Source organism: Pteropus medius, unplaced genomic scaffold (genome assembly GCF_902729225.1).
Source record: "Pteropus medius unplaced genomic scaffold, Ma_sr-lr_union100, whole genome shotgun sequence".
NCBI classification, from domain to species: domain Eukaryota; kingdom Metazoa; phylum Chordata; class Mammalia; order Chiroptera; family Pteropodidae; genus Pteropus; species Pteropus medius.
Window position 1 is genome coordinate 3614614 of NW_024341894.1, and position 17814 is coordinate 3632427.

At 46.9% G+C, this 17814-nt stretch overlaps 1 protein-coding gene across 3 annotated transcripts in view; it reads right to left on the minus strand.

Annotated features, from left to right (window-relative positions):
* TMOD1 (tropomodulin 1) overlaps window positions 1-17814 on the minus strand; it is a 78267-nt gene that overhangs the window by 21550 nt on the left and 38903 nt on the right. For all 3 annotated transcript variants that reach the window (XM_039856265.1, XM_039856247.1, XM_039856257.1), the window contains 4 exons: window positions 13135-13254; window positions 4720-4809; window positions 3696-3826; window positions 1858-1965 (listed from right to left, as the gene is read on the minus strand). In XM_039856265.1, the coding sequence (XP_039712199.1) occupies window positions 1858-1965; window positions 3696-3826; window positions 4720-4809; window positions 13135-13254 (449 nt within the window). The remainder of the gene's footprint in view (window positions 1-1857; window positions 1966-3695; window positions 3827-4719; window positions 4810-13134; window positions 13255-17814) is intronic.

The window sequence follows — 17814 nt, forward strand, 5'->3', positions numbered from 1 at the left end:
TTCCTCTTGTCCCTGCCACCTGGGATGCCCTTTCCTTTCTGCTTCACTTGTCCGAAGCCTCCCCGTCCTTTAAGGCCATTCTCAATGTCCCTTTCTCCAAGAGCCTTTGCCGACATCCCCAGCTAGCTGTGGCCTGTCCTCCTGAACATCATAGAATTTATCTAGAACCTCCCTCATGGCACTTGCTTTCCTCTGTTTAGATTATTTTTATACTGGTGTTGTCTCTACCATTAGATGATCTACTCTTGGTGGGCTGAAAATGCTGCCCACAGTGCTCGGCACATAGTAGGTTTTCAGTCACTGTTCACTGAGTGACTAGTGGAGTCCCAACTTTCCTAAACACTCCCCACTTGTCTCTTCTATTTCGCTGTTGAAATTCCATGGAGTCATCATTCTCTTTATCTGAGCAGCAGAGAGCAGAGAAGGAAGCCTGGGAAACCACCCACTGGGCGAGGGACTAGGCAAATGGGAGGAGAGGAGCTCAGGTGGCCCCCAGCACCTTTGGGAGGAATTCGGCCAGGGGTGTAGATGACAATCAGAGCCTCTGAGGGAAGTGAGATAATTAGCAGACAATGTGTCATGGAGGAAAGGAGACAGCAGCGTCTAAGAGGCCGACATGCACAATCGGTGGGCCCTGGTTGTCTGAAAGGATGATCTGAGCCCGGACCACCCTTTCCACTGTTCCCGCTTGCTGAAACCCTACACAAGACTCAGCACCCAGGAAGTCTCCCTGCTTAAAATCATCACTTCTCCCTCGCTACCCCTGCTGTGTGCCCCTAGGATGGCATATCAGCTCTCTCTGTGACCCGGAGGAGGTTGGACCCTCCCAAAGAGAGGGGCCCAGTCTGTGTTCTCTCCACAGCATTCCTCTTGCTCCCCAGGGAAGGCCTGCCTGGGGCTGATAATCAAAATATTTAACAAATAGTAGGAAAGTGCACCATGCTGATCCAAGTGGACACCTGGTGGCTGAGCAGGTCCTAGAGGCACTGTCATGCCAGGTGTCAACTCTGTGTTTACTGGATCGGAGAAGAGAAATGGGGGCGTGTTAGGACGAGAGCTAGGGACAGGCCACGGGGGACATTTAGAGAGCTCTGGTAGGCTTATGCACTAACCAGCCCAGAGCATCTCAGAATTTGACAATGGATATGAAGGTGTGAACCAGCTGACATCAGGTGTCAGCCTGGCACAGAGTCAATGTCCTATAATATTCATGGAGCTGAGCTGAGTGCCAGCATAGACGTGTTTGGTTTCTGACCCATGAAACAGCAGTGTACAGGGCATATGGCGTGGCCAGCTGTGTCTCCATGGGCAGGCTCAGGATCCACTGGCGATCTTCTGAGGTCAACGGTCATCTATCCAGAGGTTTCCCACTGGCGGCAATAAGGGATTATGAGCTATTTTTATCATTTCAAAAATCCTGGAGGAAATTGTCCTACTTATTTTAAAAATCAGAAAAGAATTGATTGCTACTACAAATGTGACATGCTGAATGGAGAGAGATCCAGCTTTATGGTCCACGTGACTTGCTTTTAAATTTCCTCTCCATCTCTCGCTTGCCCTGCCACTTTGGACAAAGCAAGTTGCCTGAGCCTTCTGTACCCCAGGTTCTTCATCTGCAAAGTAGGGGAACCTGCACTTCTGGGATCAGGGGTGGTCATGGAAATTAACTAGAATAATGTACAGATGGTGTCTGGATAATGGCCATTCTGTCCATTTCCTCTCCTGGCTCTAGCCCAGTGCCTTTCACTACACCACACCATATTCAGTGGAATATGGCCAGTCCTGAGGCTATACACATCAACCCCTTGTGTTTCTATGCCCCTCACCTTCAGTGCAGCAGAACGGAAAGGTACATACATATGCCACAGGGTCATTGCTCCGTGTCCCCACAATGCTGAACTTCTTCACATACGAATTGTCTTTCAGGGCTTCTGCGTATGCTTTGAGGGTTGGTATGGGAATATTCTGCAGAGAGAAAGGCAGGCAGTGACCAGCAGCCCCCACCCCAGAGAGAGGTTGGGCAGACAGACGGCGGGTAACTCTCTCACATATACTGCCTGATTCCTAGCAAGTGTCTGACTGAAAGAGCTAAATGGCCAAAGGTTTTCAGCTTTGCTTGTTCCCAGGCTCTGCCCAAAATGGCTGGGATCTGGGGGAAACTTTTCGGTAAACAGACTAAGAAAATCTTCTCTGAAAATTTCAGATAGGATCCACAACTCTTTCTTTGTGTGCATAGAGACCGGAGGGGAAGAAACAAGCAAGGCAGTGGGTGCAGAGGGGTGTGGTGCCAAGCACTCAGGCCTGGGGGTGGCGGGGCAGACAGGGGCTTGGCCTCCACCCCAGCAAGTGGCAATGTTTCTGACATTGCTCTGTGACTCTGGGCGAGTCTCTTCCCCTCTCTGAGCCTGTTTCTGATGGAAGTTGGGTAGGGGGGAAGGTGGTTTGTACCAGATGATCTCTAAGAGACATCTGTCCCAAGGATCTCTGCCCTGCCGTACATCAGAGGCTTCTGGGAAACTTTTACAAAATTCTGATGCTCAGGCCCGCCCCAGACCAATAAAATCAGAATCTCAAGAGAAGGTACGTCTGGGTACTGGCACATATTTTTTAATTTCCTCAGGTGAAAACCACTGATCTAGTCCAACTGCTTCATGTACAGAGGGGAAGCTGAGGCCTGGAGAGGGCTGTGCCCTTGCTGAGACCCCATAGCAAAGACGCATTGCTGTGGCCTGTTTCCACATTCCCACACTCTCCGAGCCAGTATTCATTGCCAGGGAACATAGTTCTGAATTGTGCCAGTGTCTCCCACTGGGCACACAACAAACAATGGAGGCACTCAAGAGAGACCCTGGCTATATTTTAACAATCTCTCATTTCAGAGCGTCACTTTAGCTCCCCGTGGGAGAACAGCATGGAAGGCCAGGTGGAGGAGAACACTGCAGGCACAGGTTTCCAATCTGATTGTGCCACAGGGCTGGCAGCCACTTAAAAGAAAGAGGAGAAGAAAGGAAAGAGGATCTGGGGAGTGAGGGGCCCGCTTCTTGTCTTACCCCCACACCCTCCCAGAACGAATCCCGCTGGCCTCTGGGCTGAGCAGGTGGACAGGCAGCTGGATCTGCTTCTGAATTCCTCCTGCAGCCTGTCCACGGTAGGGCTGCCTGTCCATCTGTCCCTCCTCTGCCCTTGATGGGAAACATCCGGAGAGATATGGCTGACAGCTTGGAATATGTCTTCCATCATTTGGGCTGACATCTCCCTCCCAGGGCTGCAAAAAGAGGCTGACTGTGCGCATCATACAGCAGCAGCAGCAGTGGTTCTGGAGTAGTCCCTCTCAGGGCTTGGGTTACCCCACAAGCCTGGGGGACACTGGGCTTTTCCAGTCTTGAGATCTTGTGCAGCCCTGTGTGTGTGACTCATGCTTTTATCTCAGCAAAGCTCTGTGTTTTGAGTAACACAGCGGCAGGTTTCCCGAGTTGAAGCTGGGTGGGCCCAAGGTGAACACCAGGGCCTGATGCCAGTGCTCCAGAAAAAACCAGGACCATGGGATGAGCTTGCTTACACTCTCCCCCTTCCTATTCCCGATCCAGAAGCACTCAGAGCCCCAAGAGGCCCCTGTTCTCTCTGCACAGTCATGCCTGGGCCGTCTGCACCAGGGTGACATGGACGTGGCTTTCCCCCACCCCACAGGGACTTACCCGGATGTTGTTGAGGTTAACCTCTTCAAGTTTGGGGTCGTTGTTCTTTATCCGCTCTAGCGTTTCCTCTACGTCTGTTGAATTTGGTTCTTCATCGGGTACAGGCTTGTATTGTGTGGGTTTGATCACACCTAGAGTGACCCACAAAAGAGAGGTGGCTCACAGAAACACGGGGATCACTTTCCCTTAACACGAGGACACTCTGAAAGAGGTGGTGGCAGCACTCGGGGACATCTCCAGGAGGGCTAGGCCCTGCTTGGACTCTGCCTTTGACGTCCTGCAAGAACTGGGTGAATTCCCTAAACTCTCTGAACATAGGTGTCCTCATCTGTAGAGTGTGAACAGTCACTCTGCCTCAGCGGGCTCTTGTGAGGATTAAATGAAGCCCAGATGGGAAAGAAATATGTCGACCTTCTGGAAGGGGGCTAATTATTCTTTGGGTATCCCTATTTCTTTCTGGGGCCAAAACGCCAGCTTGGAACAGTGAGCAGGAGCAATGAAGACAATGCGATATTGGGACAGGAAAGGACAAGGATGCACATTGGAACAGAAGTACCCAGAGACAGACACATGTAGATGCGTAGAAATTTATGATCAAGGTGAAGTCCCAAACCAGTGGTGAAAGGACACACTTTACAAAGAATGGTGTTAGGACAATGAGATATCCATTTTTAAAAAAATTAAGTTTTCTCTCGCCTCACACCACACACAAACATGAACTCCAGGTGGATTAAGAAGTTGCCTATAAGAAGTCAACCTCTAAAACTTTTAGAAGAAAATACAGGAAGGTATTTTCATGATATTGGGATGGAGAAGAACTTTGAAAATAAGACACAAATCCCAGGAGAACAAAAGTCAAAGGTGGGTAGATTTGGCTATATAAAACGTCAAACTTCTGCCATGAGGCAGAGAGCCTGAGTGGGCAGAGGAAGCAAGAAGCATGAGGACAGATTCACTTCCAAGGTGTCCTCGCTGGGGGCAGGGGCGGGGTGCCGAAGCCGGGCGGTCAGGGCCCTGTACTCACTGTTGAGTCCCTCCTTGTTCACGATGGAGCTGCTGCCCAAGGCCTGGTAGTACTGCTGGTTGCTCATGAGCGTGTGCATGCCCAGGATAGCTGCGAGCACATGGGAAGGAACTGTGACTTTTCACTTCCAGACAGAAGAGCCTCCGAGGCATGAACATTCCACATCCCCCAAATTTTTGCTCACAGAAATGGCAAGGAACACTTGTATGAAAACTTTTAAATCTCATTTGCCTCTATTTATGTGAAACTCAAATCTCTATCCCCGGCCTAGACTCCTTTAGGCCTAGACAGCCTCAGATTCCTAGATGTCCCCTGATGTCCCACGGGCACATCCGACCCAACTTGGCCAAAACAGAACTCTTCTTTCTCAGCAACAGCCTCTTGCTTTGGATCGGCTTCCATCCTGTCACCCTGCCTGTCCCTCAGGGTAGAACTTCACTCGAATGGCAACCCCTCACCAGTCCACACCATCCCAAACAGTGTGTCTCGTTGGTCCCACCTCCCACTCCATCACCTCCATCCTGGTTAAGGCCCTATCATTTCCGGGCTGTACTGGCACAGCTGTGTAGTCATTGGTGTCCCGGCCCCATCCCCACAGCATTCAGCACAGAGCAGCCAGAAAGTCTTTCTGGAAATGCAAATCTGATCGCATCACCCCTGTGCTCGGCCGTTCTTTAATTCATTCATTTGTTCAACATTTTTTGAGTGCCGGCATCATGTGTCCAGTTTTGAGGGCTAGGGTATGAGCGGAGAACAAGAAAGACAGGGTCCTGTCCATGTAGCTTACAGTCTGCTAGGGGACAGAGCCACTAACAGGTACTCACACAATTAAAAACATAAGCACAGAGTGTGGCGAGTGTTGCAAAGGAAAAGTTCAGGGAGAACGAAACAGAGGGACTTGATGGGAGGGATGAGTAAGTGTTGGCCAAGTTGAGAAAAGGGAGGTAGAGTGTTCTGGGCGGAAGGAACTGTGGGTGGGAAAGCGTTAGGCTCAGGCAGTGAAAGATCAGGAGGTAGAGACAGAGATGTAGATGGACACATGGCAGACGGCACAGCACCCCCACCCACTGAGCGCTCCCTCCGGGCCAGAGACTCTGCCTTATGTCGGTGATTCTGGTTTGGGTGTGCATTGGAATCACTTGGAAATCTTTAGAAACTCTTGAGGCCCAGGCCTACCCCAGACCAATTAAACCACAATCCCAAAAAAGGGGGTCAAGCACCTGCCTTTGTTAAAGTTCCCCAGGTGGTTTCAAAGAGCAGTCAAGATGGAGAACACTACCTGACACCATCCCTCTGAACCCTCAAAACAACCCGTAGAAGTAGGTTTTATTCAAATAGGCCAAGTTGGATCTTACAGGGTCTTCTAGGTTGAGGCATAAGGAGTTCGGATGTCTTTTTCCAGGTATAGCCTGGGAAGCCAGTGAAAGCCTGAGCGAGGTACGAGCTGTTGACTCGAGTTCTGTGACTGTTACTCCGGCTGTCTGGAAAACTGACTTCAGAGGGCAGGGAAGGACTTCAGCGACTGTGCAGCTTGTGACCCCAGAGCCTGACTTCACTGGCCCTCCCTGGGCTGGCCCTGCATAGTTTGTCCCTCCCCTATACCCTTTCTGCTCTAGTGACACCCCTTCTGGTCACTGCTCAGTAGATTCTCCTGCTTCTGCCAATGCCGCCCCCTCTGCTAGTGATTCTCTCTTCATTTGCAATGTCTACTGCTGAAACCGCCCCTAGCAGTGTTGCTAGATTTAGCACATAAAAATACAAGACATCCATTTATATTGGAATTTCAGATAAACAATGAAAGATGTTTTAGTATACGTAGGTCTTGTTCAGTATTTGGGACCTACTTACGTTAAAACCTATTCATTGTTTATCTGAAATTCAAATCCAACTGAGCATCCTGAATTTGACCTAACAACTCTACCTCCCAGTCCTTGGAGACAGAATAACACTTCCTCCTCCAGGGAGTCTTCCTGGATTCCTCCCTCTTCCTTGCTGGTTTTCCCACAGCACCTGGTGTCCCTATCACAGCACACAGTCTACATGGTGTTAGAGATGTCTCAGTACATGTGTGCTTCCCCTAGAGGACTGTGTGCTTCCCCTAGAAGACAAGGAAAGAAAATCACCTCTCCTTCACTTCTTCCAGAATATAGTAAGCATTTGGTCAATACTTGCTAATGACTTTTTTATTCCTCTTACCATTTGTTAGACATGAGTTCTAGTTAGAGAGAAAACACGAGAGCCCTTACAGGAGTCAAGAAACCCAAGGACCTACCACTAAGATCCTGACTATGCCTCTGATACTGCGTGACCTTGGGCAAGTCCCCTCCCCTCTCTAGGCTTCAGCTTCCTCTGTCCAATGAAGGGGCATGACAAGATCATGGCTCGACATATGATTCACCTGGGAACTTTAAGACAATATCAAAGCTTCACCCTGGACCAACTAATCCTAATCTCTGGAGATACATCTTTGAATCTCCTTGGATGATTTTGATGCTCAGTGGGAGCTGAGAACCACAAGATGAGATGATCTCAAAGTCCCTTCTGTTTCTCATATTCTAAGAGTCTTCTCTGCTAAAATTAGACCCGCCTACTCGTCACTAAGGGGAACTGGTAGGGAGAGAGGCATCTGCATTTTTTCGAGCTCTTTGAGCTTTAATTTGGGCTGTGGCCACGTGGGCAGTGGGAGCTGGGGCCTGAGTCAGTGGCAGGTGAATCAGATCACCATGTGTCACCTTCTGGAGCTGCCTCTTGCAGCTTCCATCTGGGGAGTGGCTTGTGGTGGTTCTGGGCTGCTGCTGAGACTTCCAGTTTGGAGAAACAGTTTGGAAATATTGGGAGTCACAGGAAAGATGTGACGTTAGAGAGCTGGCTGGTCTTGCTGAGTATATAGAGAGGGAGAAAATGGAAAATGCATTTTGTGCTCGGATGATGGCTTCCCAGAACAGTTCAGAAAGGGAGACTGAGGCAGGAAGGTTACAGGAAGTGCCAGGGGACAGAGGAAGGAGACCTGGTCTCCAGTCTGGTCTTGATACTAATTTGTTGGGTAACCCTATCCAGATCACTTCTGGACCTCAATTTTCTCACCTGTAAAATGGAGTGTGTTTAAATGCTAAACTCTTACCTTCACATAGGACTTAACAGCCACATGACATCTCATCTTTTTATCCTGTTTGATTTTTACAACAAGCCTTCAGGGCAGGTGCTGTCCACCCCCGACTTTTCCAGCAGGCTCGAGAGGGAAATGGTTTGTCAAAGAGCATTTGGCAAGGACTCTCCTGGCTTCTAAGTTAGTATTCCCACCCTCTCCCCCAGACGCTAGATCACCAGCCAGGTCTAAAGTTCTAAAATTTCCCCCTCTACTTTAAAACAAATTATATATAAAAACAAATTATATATATTCCAAGAGGTAATATATGTCAATATATGTAATATATGTCAATAAGAAGAAATAAAATCATTCTGCTGCTCTGAAGAAATTAGGGTGGGAGGGAGGGGCCTGGTCAAATCCCCATTGCTGAGCAGAATGCCGGGTGGTTCTGAAGCCAGTATTGCCTTCAGCCAGCCCTAGGCAGCAAATCATGACTTTTCCCCTGCTTGGTTTTGTACACTCCATGTCACCAGGCATGAGTGATGAAGGAAAACAACACAACAGCATTGCTTGCTGCTTCATTCTTTGTAGATATAGGCTGAATTTAGCACTGGGGAATGTGATTTTTAAAAAAATAAAATAAAAAAAGTCTAGATCTTCCTCAAAACTCAAAAGGATTATTTTTGAACTCTGAAAAAGAACATCAAGTTCTCTTTCCTCTCTCTGCCTTGGCAGGGTTCACTCAGTTCATAATTCCACTAAGGATGCAGAGAGATAGCGGCACACATCCGAGCTTCTCCAGCTGCCAACTGCTTGGGCTGGCTCGGGGCAGAGAGCAGGCATCCCGGGAACAGGTGGGAGAAGCTGGCTCTGGCCCAGGACTTGGGTGCAGTTGAACCGCTCCTGGATAAGCCTCTCGTGAAACAGGAGCCTAAGGGCATGAAAGTGCACCAGAAACCAGGGTGGTCTGACTAACACTGCCTCTGATAGTCACAAGAGCTAAGGGATGCCAACTTCCTTTAAGGGGGGGTCGGGACCTGGGGATTAGCCCTCCTGAAGGTGAATCTCCCCACCTCCAATTCCTTCTGGGGTCTTGTCCCACCTGAAGGGTCCCTAAAGGCAAGACAGATCACATCCCTAACCGGTAAGGGGAGGCACTGATAATGCCAAGTGCTTGCAGATGACTCTCTATGGCCTCCAAGCTACAACCCAAAGCCACATGCCAAGAACCTAGTACTGTCAGAGGCCTGTACATTCTGTACAGAGGCTCATCACCTTGCGGTGACACTTTTCATGTTAAAATTTACATGCTCTGTCCTCATCACCGCATCCCGGCCCCGCCAAGGGTAAGGGTTGGATCTGATTCATCCTAGCATTGGAGTTCAATAATATACACCAACTCTACGAGTGAATGAATGAATGCATGATACACAAACATGAAAATAAATGAACAAGAGAGTCCACGGGCCTTGCCTCACCCATGTCGCACCTGAGTCAGTATGACACATCTGCTGGGTGTCCTCCATGTTCCTATCATCAGCAAATGTGAAGCCCACCACATGTACATATGCCAAGGAAGCAACTCAGAGGGGTCTGCGTCCTCCTTCACGCTCCCCCTACTTCACCCCTAGCTTTCCTCCTTTAGGGTCAGCTTCAGTCTCTGGCCTTAGCTCCCAGCCCACCACCTAACCAAGCCCCCATCCCATGCCTTGTCCCTTTTCCTTTAGGACACTCTCACTTGTCACTTCATATTGGCCTTGGTGTTTGTTTACGCTGGCTCTGTGACAGCAGGAACTGGGCTGCTTTCTTAGGATTCTCTCCCCAGGGCTCGTCCTGACCCTGGCACACAGAAGGAGGGGCCAGGATAAATGGCCGTTGAGCATGTGAATTAGTGAACCAGCGACGGCTAAGTTAACGGAAGTGCTTGGCCTGGGAGTTGCGTCACAAAAGCTCCAGACGATACCCTCCTCTCCTTACTTTTCCTTCTCTAAATGAGTCATTCACACTCATGGCTCCATCCACTCCCTCCTTGAGAAAGGCCAAATCACACCCCCACTCTTCCTCCCCTGCCGCTGGTGGGCTTGCCACACGCGGCACACACACAAGATGCCCCGCCCCCACTGCCTCGTCTCTTGCGGCACCTTTGAACTTTTGGCCTCTGATCTAGCACTAGCGACAGCTGGCCTCTTGGTGGAGCCACATCTCACAGGCAGTCCCACAGCTCCACCTTGGCCTTACCTGGTACCTGCCTCCCGCATCCCCTCATCCTCTGTACACCGTCACCTCTCCGCCCACACCCCTGCTTTCGTCTGCCTCTCCAAACACTCCCCTAGTCCCAGGTGTCAGTGCCCTAGAGTGGCATCCAGAGCCTTTCTCACTGGGGTCCCATCCTCGCCCAGCCAACTCCATGAGACTTGGCACCCCCTCTGACCCACTGTCTGTGTCTACCGTGCCCTGCCACCTCGGAGGGCTTTATCCGAGTTGCATTAAATGGTGATGATGTGAGTGGGCCCAAGAATGAAGCTGCCTGGGTTCGAACCCCATGGGCAAGGCATTTAACCTCACCATACCTACTTTCTCCACCAATAAAATGGGGACAATAAAACTTACTGCATAGGATTGTTGTGGTCAGTCAGTAAAAAGCAAGGTACTGGAAGAAACTCCCACAGCACGTGGGACATAGTTAGCGGTCAACAAATGTTCAGTCTCCTTCCCCAGAGACACTGCCATCTCTCAAATGGCTGATTTACAATGACAGGTGCCCAAAGTTAGCCAGTTAACTTTGGTGTCAACTTACAGCTCTCCCACTCTTTTCCGGACATCTGAAGGATATGATATCATGAACAGATAATAATCATGGGCCATGCCAACAAAAATAAAGATAAATAATTTCAAGAAATCAACACAGAAACTTAACCCAATATTGCAGTTCTATTTTGGCACAGGAACTGGCGGTTCTGACAGTGGAGTCATTTGATAATCCCTCTGAGCTGACTAATGAGGGGAGTGATATTGCAGAGGGTGATTGGAGGAGAAAGACCAGGATAAAAACAGCTCCAGGGTGAGTCAGTGTAGAGATGCTGCACGGTGGTGTCACTCACCCACCACTCTGCTGCACAGGTTAACTGGAAAGCAAGGAGACACCCCCCCACCCCCATTTAAGGGAAATGGTTTGGTCAAAATACATTCACACAATGTGGGATCTAATATGACTTGTGTGGCTTTTGACGAAACAAATCTTGAACTGCAAAGCAAACCAGCTAAGTTCCCCAAGTTAAGTGTTTTGTTTTCATCTGAGGGAGATACTCACTGCTTTTGTATTTCATAGTAAAATGAAAACTTTTCTTTCTTAGCTCTGATACTCTTCAAGCCACTGCCCTTTCTCCTTTCCCAAATTTTCTATCTCCTGGGAAAGGGTTGTTTGGACTCAGAGTCAACACACTGGCTCTCCTCATTCACTCCTTTCGTTCCTGCGACCTGGCTTTGATCACCACCCAGGGTCGCCCCTCCTGCATACTTCAGTCTTCTTATTGCCTCTCCCTTCATGGTCTTACTACAGATGACAGCCATCCCCTTTTGTACTACCCACCCCCAGCAAAGAATGCCAGCAGGACCCACGCACAACACCCATGAGAAGCCTGAGGATATGATGAGGCAAGAGACAGTTACAGCTGGCCAAGTCCCCTAGCACTGGTGGAATCACCTGGCCTCTGGCCTCACATACCTCCGAGTCTCAGGCCAGCCCTGAACCCTCATTCTGTCTCCCTAGCTCTTGTATCAGGTTCTGCCCATTTTGATTTGGCCTTTGGTTCTCAGCCCGTTTGTGGCTAACTGGTCCCTATTGTGCCCATTTCCACTCCTCATTCCTCAAAGGCTTCTACCCTGGCCAGGACACTTGCCGGCAGAGCCCCAGGCCCCTGCTCCTACTGTGCCCTCTGCTAATAATGATGCCCCATATCTCCATGCTAATGATGCCACAAGGGCTACAGCATGGATCCCTTGCAGAACTCGACATCATGTACAACTGTCCTGGGTGGCCCACTGGCACTTCGCATTCCAAAGGTCCCAAACTGAACTCAGCACTTCCCCTGAACCTGCTCCTCCTCCACGGTTATGGTTGAATTGTGTGCCTCCAAAATTCACTTGCTGAAGTCCTAATCGCCAGGACTTTAGAATTTTTCACTGTATTTGGAGATAAGATCTTTAAAGGACACACAAAGAGACACCAGGGGACATATGCACAGAGGGACACAATTAGACTCAGTCATCTGCGAGGCAAGGAGAAAGGGCTCAGAAGAAACCAAATCTGCTGACACCTTGATCTTGGGCAGCTAACCTCTGGAACTGTGAGAAAATCTATTTCTGTTGTTTAAGCCACCCAGCCTGTGGTCTTTTGTTTTGGCAGCCCTGGCAAACTAGGACACCTGCCTTCATTATGGTACCAACATCTGCTTAGTGTTCGGAGCTGGAAATATAGAACCTTCCTGGACTCCTCCTCTGACCTCCCTGTCATAGCCACACAGTCACAGTCCACCCCATCTTTCCTCTCCCCTCACACTTGCCTTGAGTCTCTCCCTGCCCCATCGATCCACATGTCATCATCTGGGCTATGGTTAGTAGCCCCCAAGTCTGCAAAGGAAAAGACCACCCACCCCACTGGCCAGGGTGCACAGAACAATGTGGTGCTCGCAGGGTGTTTGCTGTAGCCAAAGTCTGACCCTCGGGGGCACAGCATGAAGGTGTGTGGGGCAGGGACTAGACGGTAATAAGGGACAAGGGCCAGTGGCGAAGGGCTCTGAAGATTAGGCCACTTTTCTAGAGTTTTAGGTACTGTTTGTGAAGATCGTATGGGAACACATTTGAAGATGGAGAGTATTGTACAAATATGAGATAAGGGAGTTCTCTGAGCTGTGCAAAGTTGTAACATCAGATGACTTTGCTCCAGCCCTTATGAACCTCCCAAACCTGAGATGCCCATAACCCTCTGTCTACACCCCCTATTCTCTCTTTCCAGTGGCATGGGCAGGATTTCATGCAGTGGCTGGTACAAGGCCCATGCTGGTCCCCTGGGATGCTCCCGCATCCCTCTAGGACGAACTCTCATGGTAATGACAGATGGCTCTTGGTGTGATGGGCTTGGGTGGTTTTATCTTTATTTTCCTCATTTTAGTTTTGATAATGGACTTCTATTTTAATATTCTTGGCATCCTCTAGTCCTTGTGAGAAACAGAAAGGGTGTTCACGTTGAAATAAACCATCCAAGGCTCCCTGCAGATGCAGGTCGACTCCTTCTAGAGGATGTGGAGGAGTTCTGGAACGCCTCTTACCTGCGATGTCACAGAGTTCAGCATCTGAGGCATTTGCCAAGGCCTCCTCCAGCTCTGGCTCTAGCGTCACACTTTCTAGCACGGGATCAATTGGTTTCTGCTTGGGGACCCAGACCTTTCCTGCGAACACATGAGAGAGCCTGTTACAGGGAGTGTGGCGGCACTTGGGGGCACCTCTGGTGACAGCCCTGGATGACTATTCCAGAGCCCTGTCATCCCTCAAAGCTGAGAGTCCTTTGGGGTTTCTCTCTCCAGGGACCCAGTGCCAAAATTCCCCAAAGAACAGGAATTGAAGATCTCTAATAAAGCACCTTTCACATTTGAAAAGAATAGAGTTACCTTTATAACTTAGCAAACTGGACCACTTGCTGCTGAAAACATTGGTCATTAACTTAAACAACCTATAAGCAGGAAAAATATACAAAAGAAAAATATAACAGAATGCTAGGACCTTGTATACCCTAACCAAGGGTTCCGATAGAAGAGAAAAATTTAAAAACATTTCTAAACAAAAGAAATGAAACACTCAGATTATTAAAAGAAGAATAAGGAGCAAAGAATGTTTCCTTGCTTCATCGGACAGGATATTTTCAAAGCGTCAGACTCATAACCGAACAAGGGAGCAAAGAGGCATGCAAAGGATGGTCACCGCGGTGTCCACCAACAAGGATTGCTAAAGAATTCTGGGCATCCACACCATGAGTTTCAGCAGTTACTACAAAGGATGATGGAGATCTCTGCTTACTAAGAAGAAAAATGCCCAGGACAAAACGTTGTGCAAAAGCAAGTTTACAAAACAGCATGAACAACTTAACTCCATGTATGAAAAGTTACACATATATGTATATATTGCAATAGATATTTACTGAGTGCTTCCTACAAGCCAGGCACCTTTCTAGGGACCTGGGAAATAGCACTGAACAATTTACCATTCAGTGGAAGGAGACAGGCATGTAAAGATATCAGATGGTATTAAGCATTGTGAAGAAAGATAAAGCAGAACGAAAGACTAGGAAGTTCCAGGCTGGAGTGTGGGTGAGTCAGGCACTGATCTTTTGGGTAAGGTGGTCAAGGAAAGCCTGAGATGATGGCCTACGAGCTAAGAAGAAATGAGGAGAAAAGGAACCCCTGGAATCAGCAACAATCAGCTTTCACTGCTGTCATTCAACATTGTACTGAAAGTTCTAGTCAGAGTAAATAGACAAGAAAAAAAATACATGGCATCCAGACTGGAAAGGAAAAAGTAAACTGATCTCTGTTTATAGATGACATGATCTTGTGTATAGAAAACCCAAAGATTCCATAAAAAAAGTGATAAGCATTTCAGCAACATTACAGGGTACAAGACCAATATATAAATATATGTGGTATATTTGTATGTACACCAGCAATGAATAACTTGAAAGGGAACTTAGGAAAATAATTTCATCTACAATAGCATCTAGAAGAATAAAATACTTAGGAATAAATTTAACTGAGGAGGTAAAAGACCTGTGCATGGAACACTATAAAGCATTGCTGAAATAAATTAAAGAAGGCCTAAATAAATTTTAAAAAATCCTGAGTTCGAGCATTGGAAGACATTATTAAAATGGTAATAATGCCCAAAGCAATCTACAGATACAATGCCATCCTTATCGAAATTCCAATGGCCTTTTTTTTTTTTGCAGTACAAAAGCCAATCTTCAAATTCATATGAAATTACAAGGAGCTACCCACCACCCAAACCCAAACAATCTTGATAAAGAACAAAGTTGGAGGACTCAGACATCCTGACTTCAAAACTTACTATAAAGTTAAATGGTGTGGCACTGACATAGGATGGATATATAAATATTAGGGTAGAATTGAGAGTCCAGAAATAAACCCATACATCTATGGTAAATTTATCTTTGACAAGGGTGTCAAGTCCATTCAATGGTGAAAGAACAGTTTCTTCAAGAAGTGGTGCTGGAGGAACTGGATAGCCACATGCGAAAGGATAAGGCTGGACCCCTAACTTACACCATTAACAAAAATGCACTGAAAATGGATCAATGACTTAAATATAATAGCTAAAACTATAAACTCTTAGAAGAAAACATAGGCTTAAATCTTCGTGACCTTAGATTGGCAATGTATTCTTAGATATGACAACAAAAGAATAAGCAACAAAAGAAAAAATAGATCAATTGGATTTCATTGAAATTTAAAACTTTTGTTCATATAAGGACATTATCAAGAAAGTGAAAAGACAACATACAGAATGGGAGAAAATATTCACAAATCATTTATCTGATAGGGTCTATATTTAAAATATTTAAAGAACTTTTACAACTCGACAACAACAACGAAACCCAATTATAAAATGAGTGAAGGATTTATAGACATTTCTCCAATATATACATATGGTTATTAGGGAAATGTAAATTAAAACCACAGTGAAATAGTACTTCATATCCATAAACACGGCAATTATAAAAACCAGAAATCAAAATGGAAAATAACAAGTGTTGGCATGGATGTAGAGAAACTGAAACTCTTGTATATTGTTGGTGGGAATGTAAAATGGTGAAGCTGCTTTGGAAAAGTTCTTTAGTTCTTCAAAAAATTAAACATAGTATTACCATATGATCCAGTAATTCCACTTCTAGGTATATACCCAAAACAACTGAAAAACAGGCACTCAGACAAATACCTGTACATAAATGTTCATAGCAGCATAATCACAATAGCCAAAAAGTAGAAATAACCAAAAAGTTCATCAGTGGATGAAGGAATAAGCAAATTGTAGAGTGTTATTCAATCTTAAAATGGAATGAATGAGTCTGGAAAACAATATGCTAGGTGAAAGAAGCCATATACAAAGTCACAGTTATATGATAGGAAATATCCAGAATAGGTAAATCTATAGAAACAGACTGGTGGGTGCCAGGGGCTGGCGGGTAGGAGGGCATGGGAGTAACTGCTTATCAGGTTTCATTTTGGAGTGACGAAAATGTTTTGGATCTAGAGACGGTGGTTGCACAATATTGTGGATATACTGAATGCCACTCAATTATTCACTTTAAAATGGTTAATTTTATGTTATATGAAGTTTAATTCAATTAAAAAAGCAAAAAAAAAAAAAAAACCCCCCACAAAAAAACAAAAAACCTGCTTACTTTGGCTATTGATTGAGAATAGCCCAAAGGTGGGCAAAGGTGGAACTGGGAGATGGTCAGGAGGCTCCTGCAATAGTCCAGGTGAGAGATGATGGTGACTTGGCCTAGGGGGTGGGGAGTGCAGAGAGACATCTCTAGAAGGATTTTCACCGAAATGGAATCAGGGCCTATCTCTCAGTGGAAGGAATTACTTTAAATTACTTTGTTTTATTGTTTAAATTGTTTACGGTAAAGATAAAGTATTTATACAAGTAGAACATAACAAAATCATCGGGGAATGTATCATAACCTCCACCAGAGTTGGATCTGGAAAAGGGCAAAATCTACTAAGAAAACAAAGCGGCTAAAAAGAAAATCAACTGTGAAAGTGACTGATGCAATGACTAGGATGAGCATTAAACAAATATTTATGGCCTATGGTTTATTATGCCCCTGCAGCAAGTACCCCCAGTGAGGATGATGACTCTAAGACACTACAAGAGGGACTTGGACTTCTTTCCTTCCTTCATCTCATTAATTGGAATGTGGATGTGATGACTGGAGCTTCAGCAGCTGGATGGACCATGAGGACAAGGACATATTACAGGGATGGCAGATTAAAAAACTGGAAAGGGTCTTGATTCCTAATGGCAGGCAAATGCCTATCAGCCCTGAACTGCTAAACTCTGCAGTTCTTCTAAGTGAAAGAAAATTAAACTTCTGTCTTAAGTCTCTCTTTTTTATTTTACCTTTTTCCCTAGCATATGCAGCCAAATCTAATTTTAATGAAAATATCCTACATGGAGCTTTATTCGGATTCCCCCACTTGAAAGAGAGTGAATGAAGTCCAGTTCCTCAGGAATTTGCACTAGCGTATGGCCCCTACCACATTCTGTCGGTCTCGTGGTGACAAGAGTGCTGCTTCCCCTCAGCCTAGGCTAGCTCTAGGCCCAGCGTGGGGTGCATGCTCACTGGGGGCTGGACTGAATGGCTCTGAGTCCACCTGTAAAAGCTGGAATGTCTCCTTCCTCCACTCTCTCTGCTGAGACCCCCCACTTACTCAACCAACATAGACTCCAGCAATCATCGTTATCATCAATACTTGATGGTGATGACACTGGTGGTGGTGATGATGATGATGATCTTTTTAGGCTTGTCATGATATGGCAACAGAATGAATTCTAGCTACCTCCTTGGGTCGGCCTGGTTTTTCATGAAGGCAGTCAGGCTGTGGGAGTCCGGAGCGCTGTTCCTGGCTCTGGCTAGGCTGGCATTCCCTGGAGCGGCAGGACTGGTTGTGTAATGCCCAGATTCCCTTCCCTTCCCCACCCCCACCCCGTCTCCAGCTCCTCCCCTGGGAGAAGGGTGGGTGCCTGAGGAAGTGGACACTGGCAATGACTTAACGGGTCTGCTGCTGACTCTCTCACTACCTCTGTTTTTCCATTTTTCAAATGTGCGGGGAGGACAATGGGGGTTTTAAAGCCCCTCGAAATCCAGAGATTCTGTTATCTTTACCTGCTGTACAGAAACCACTCCTCATGGCACAAGTACCTTGCTT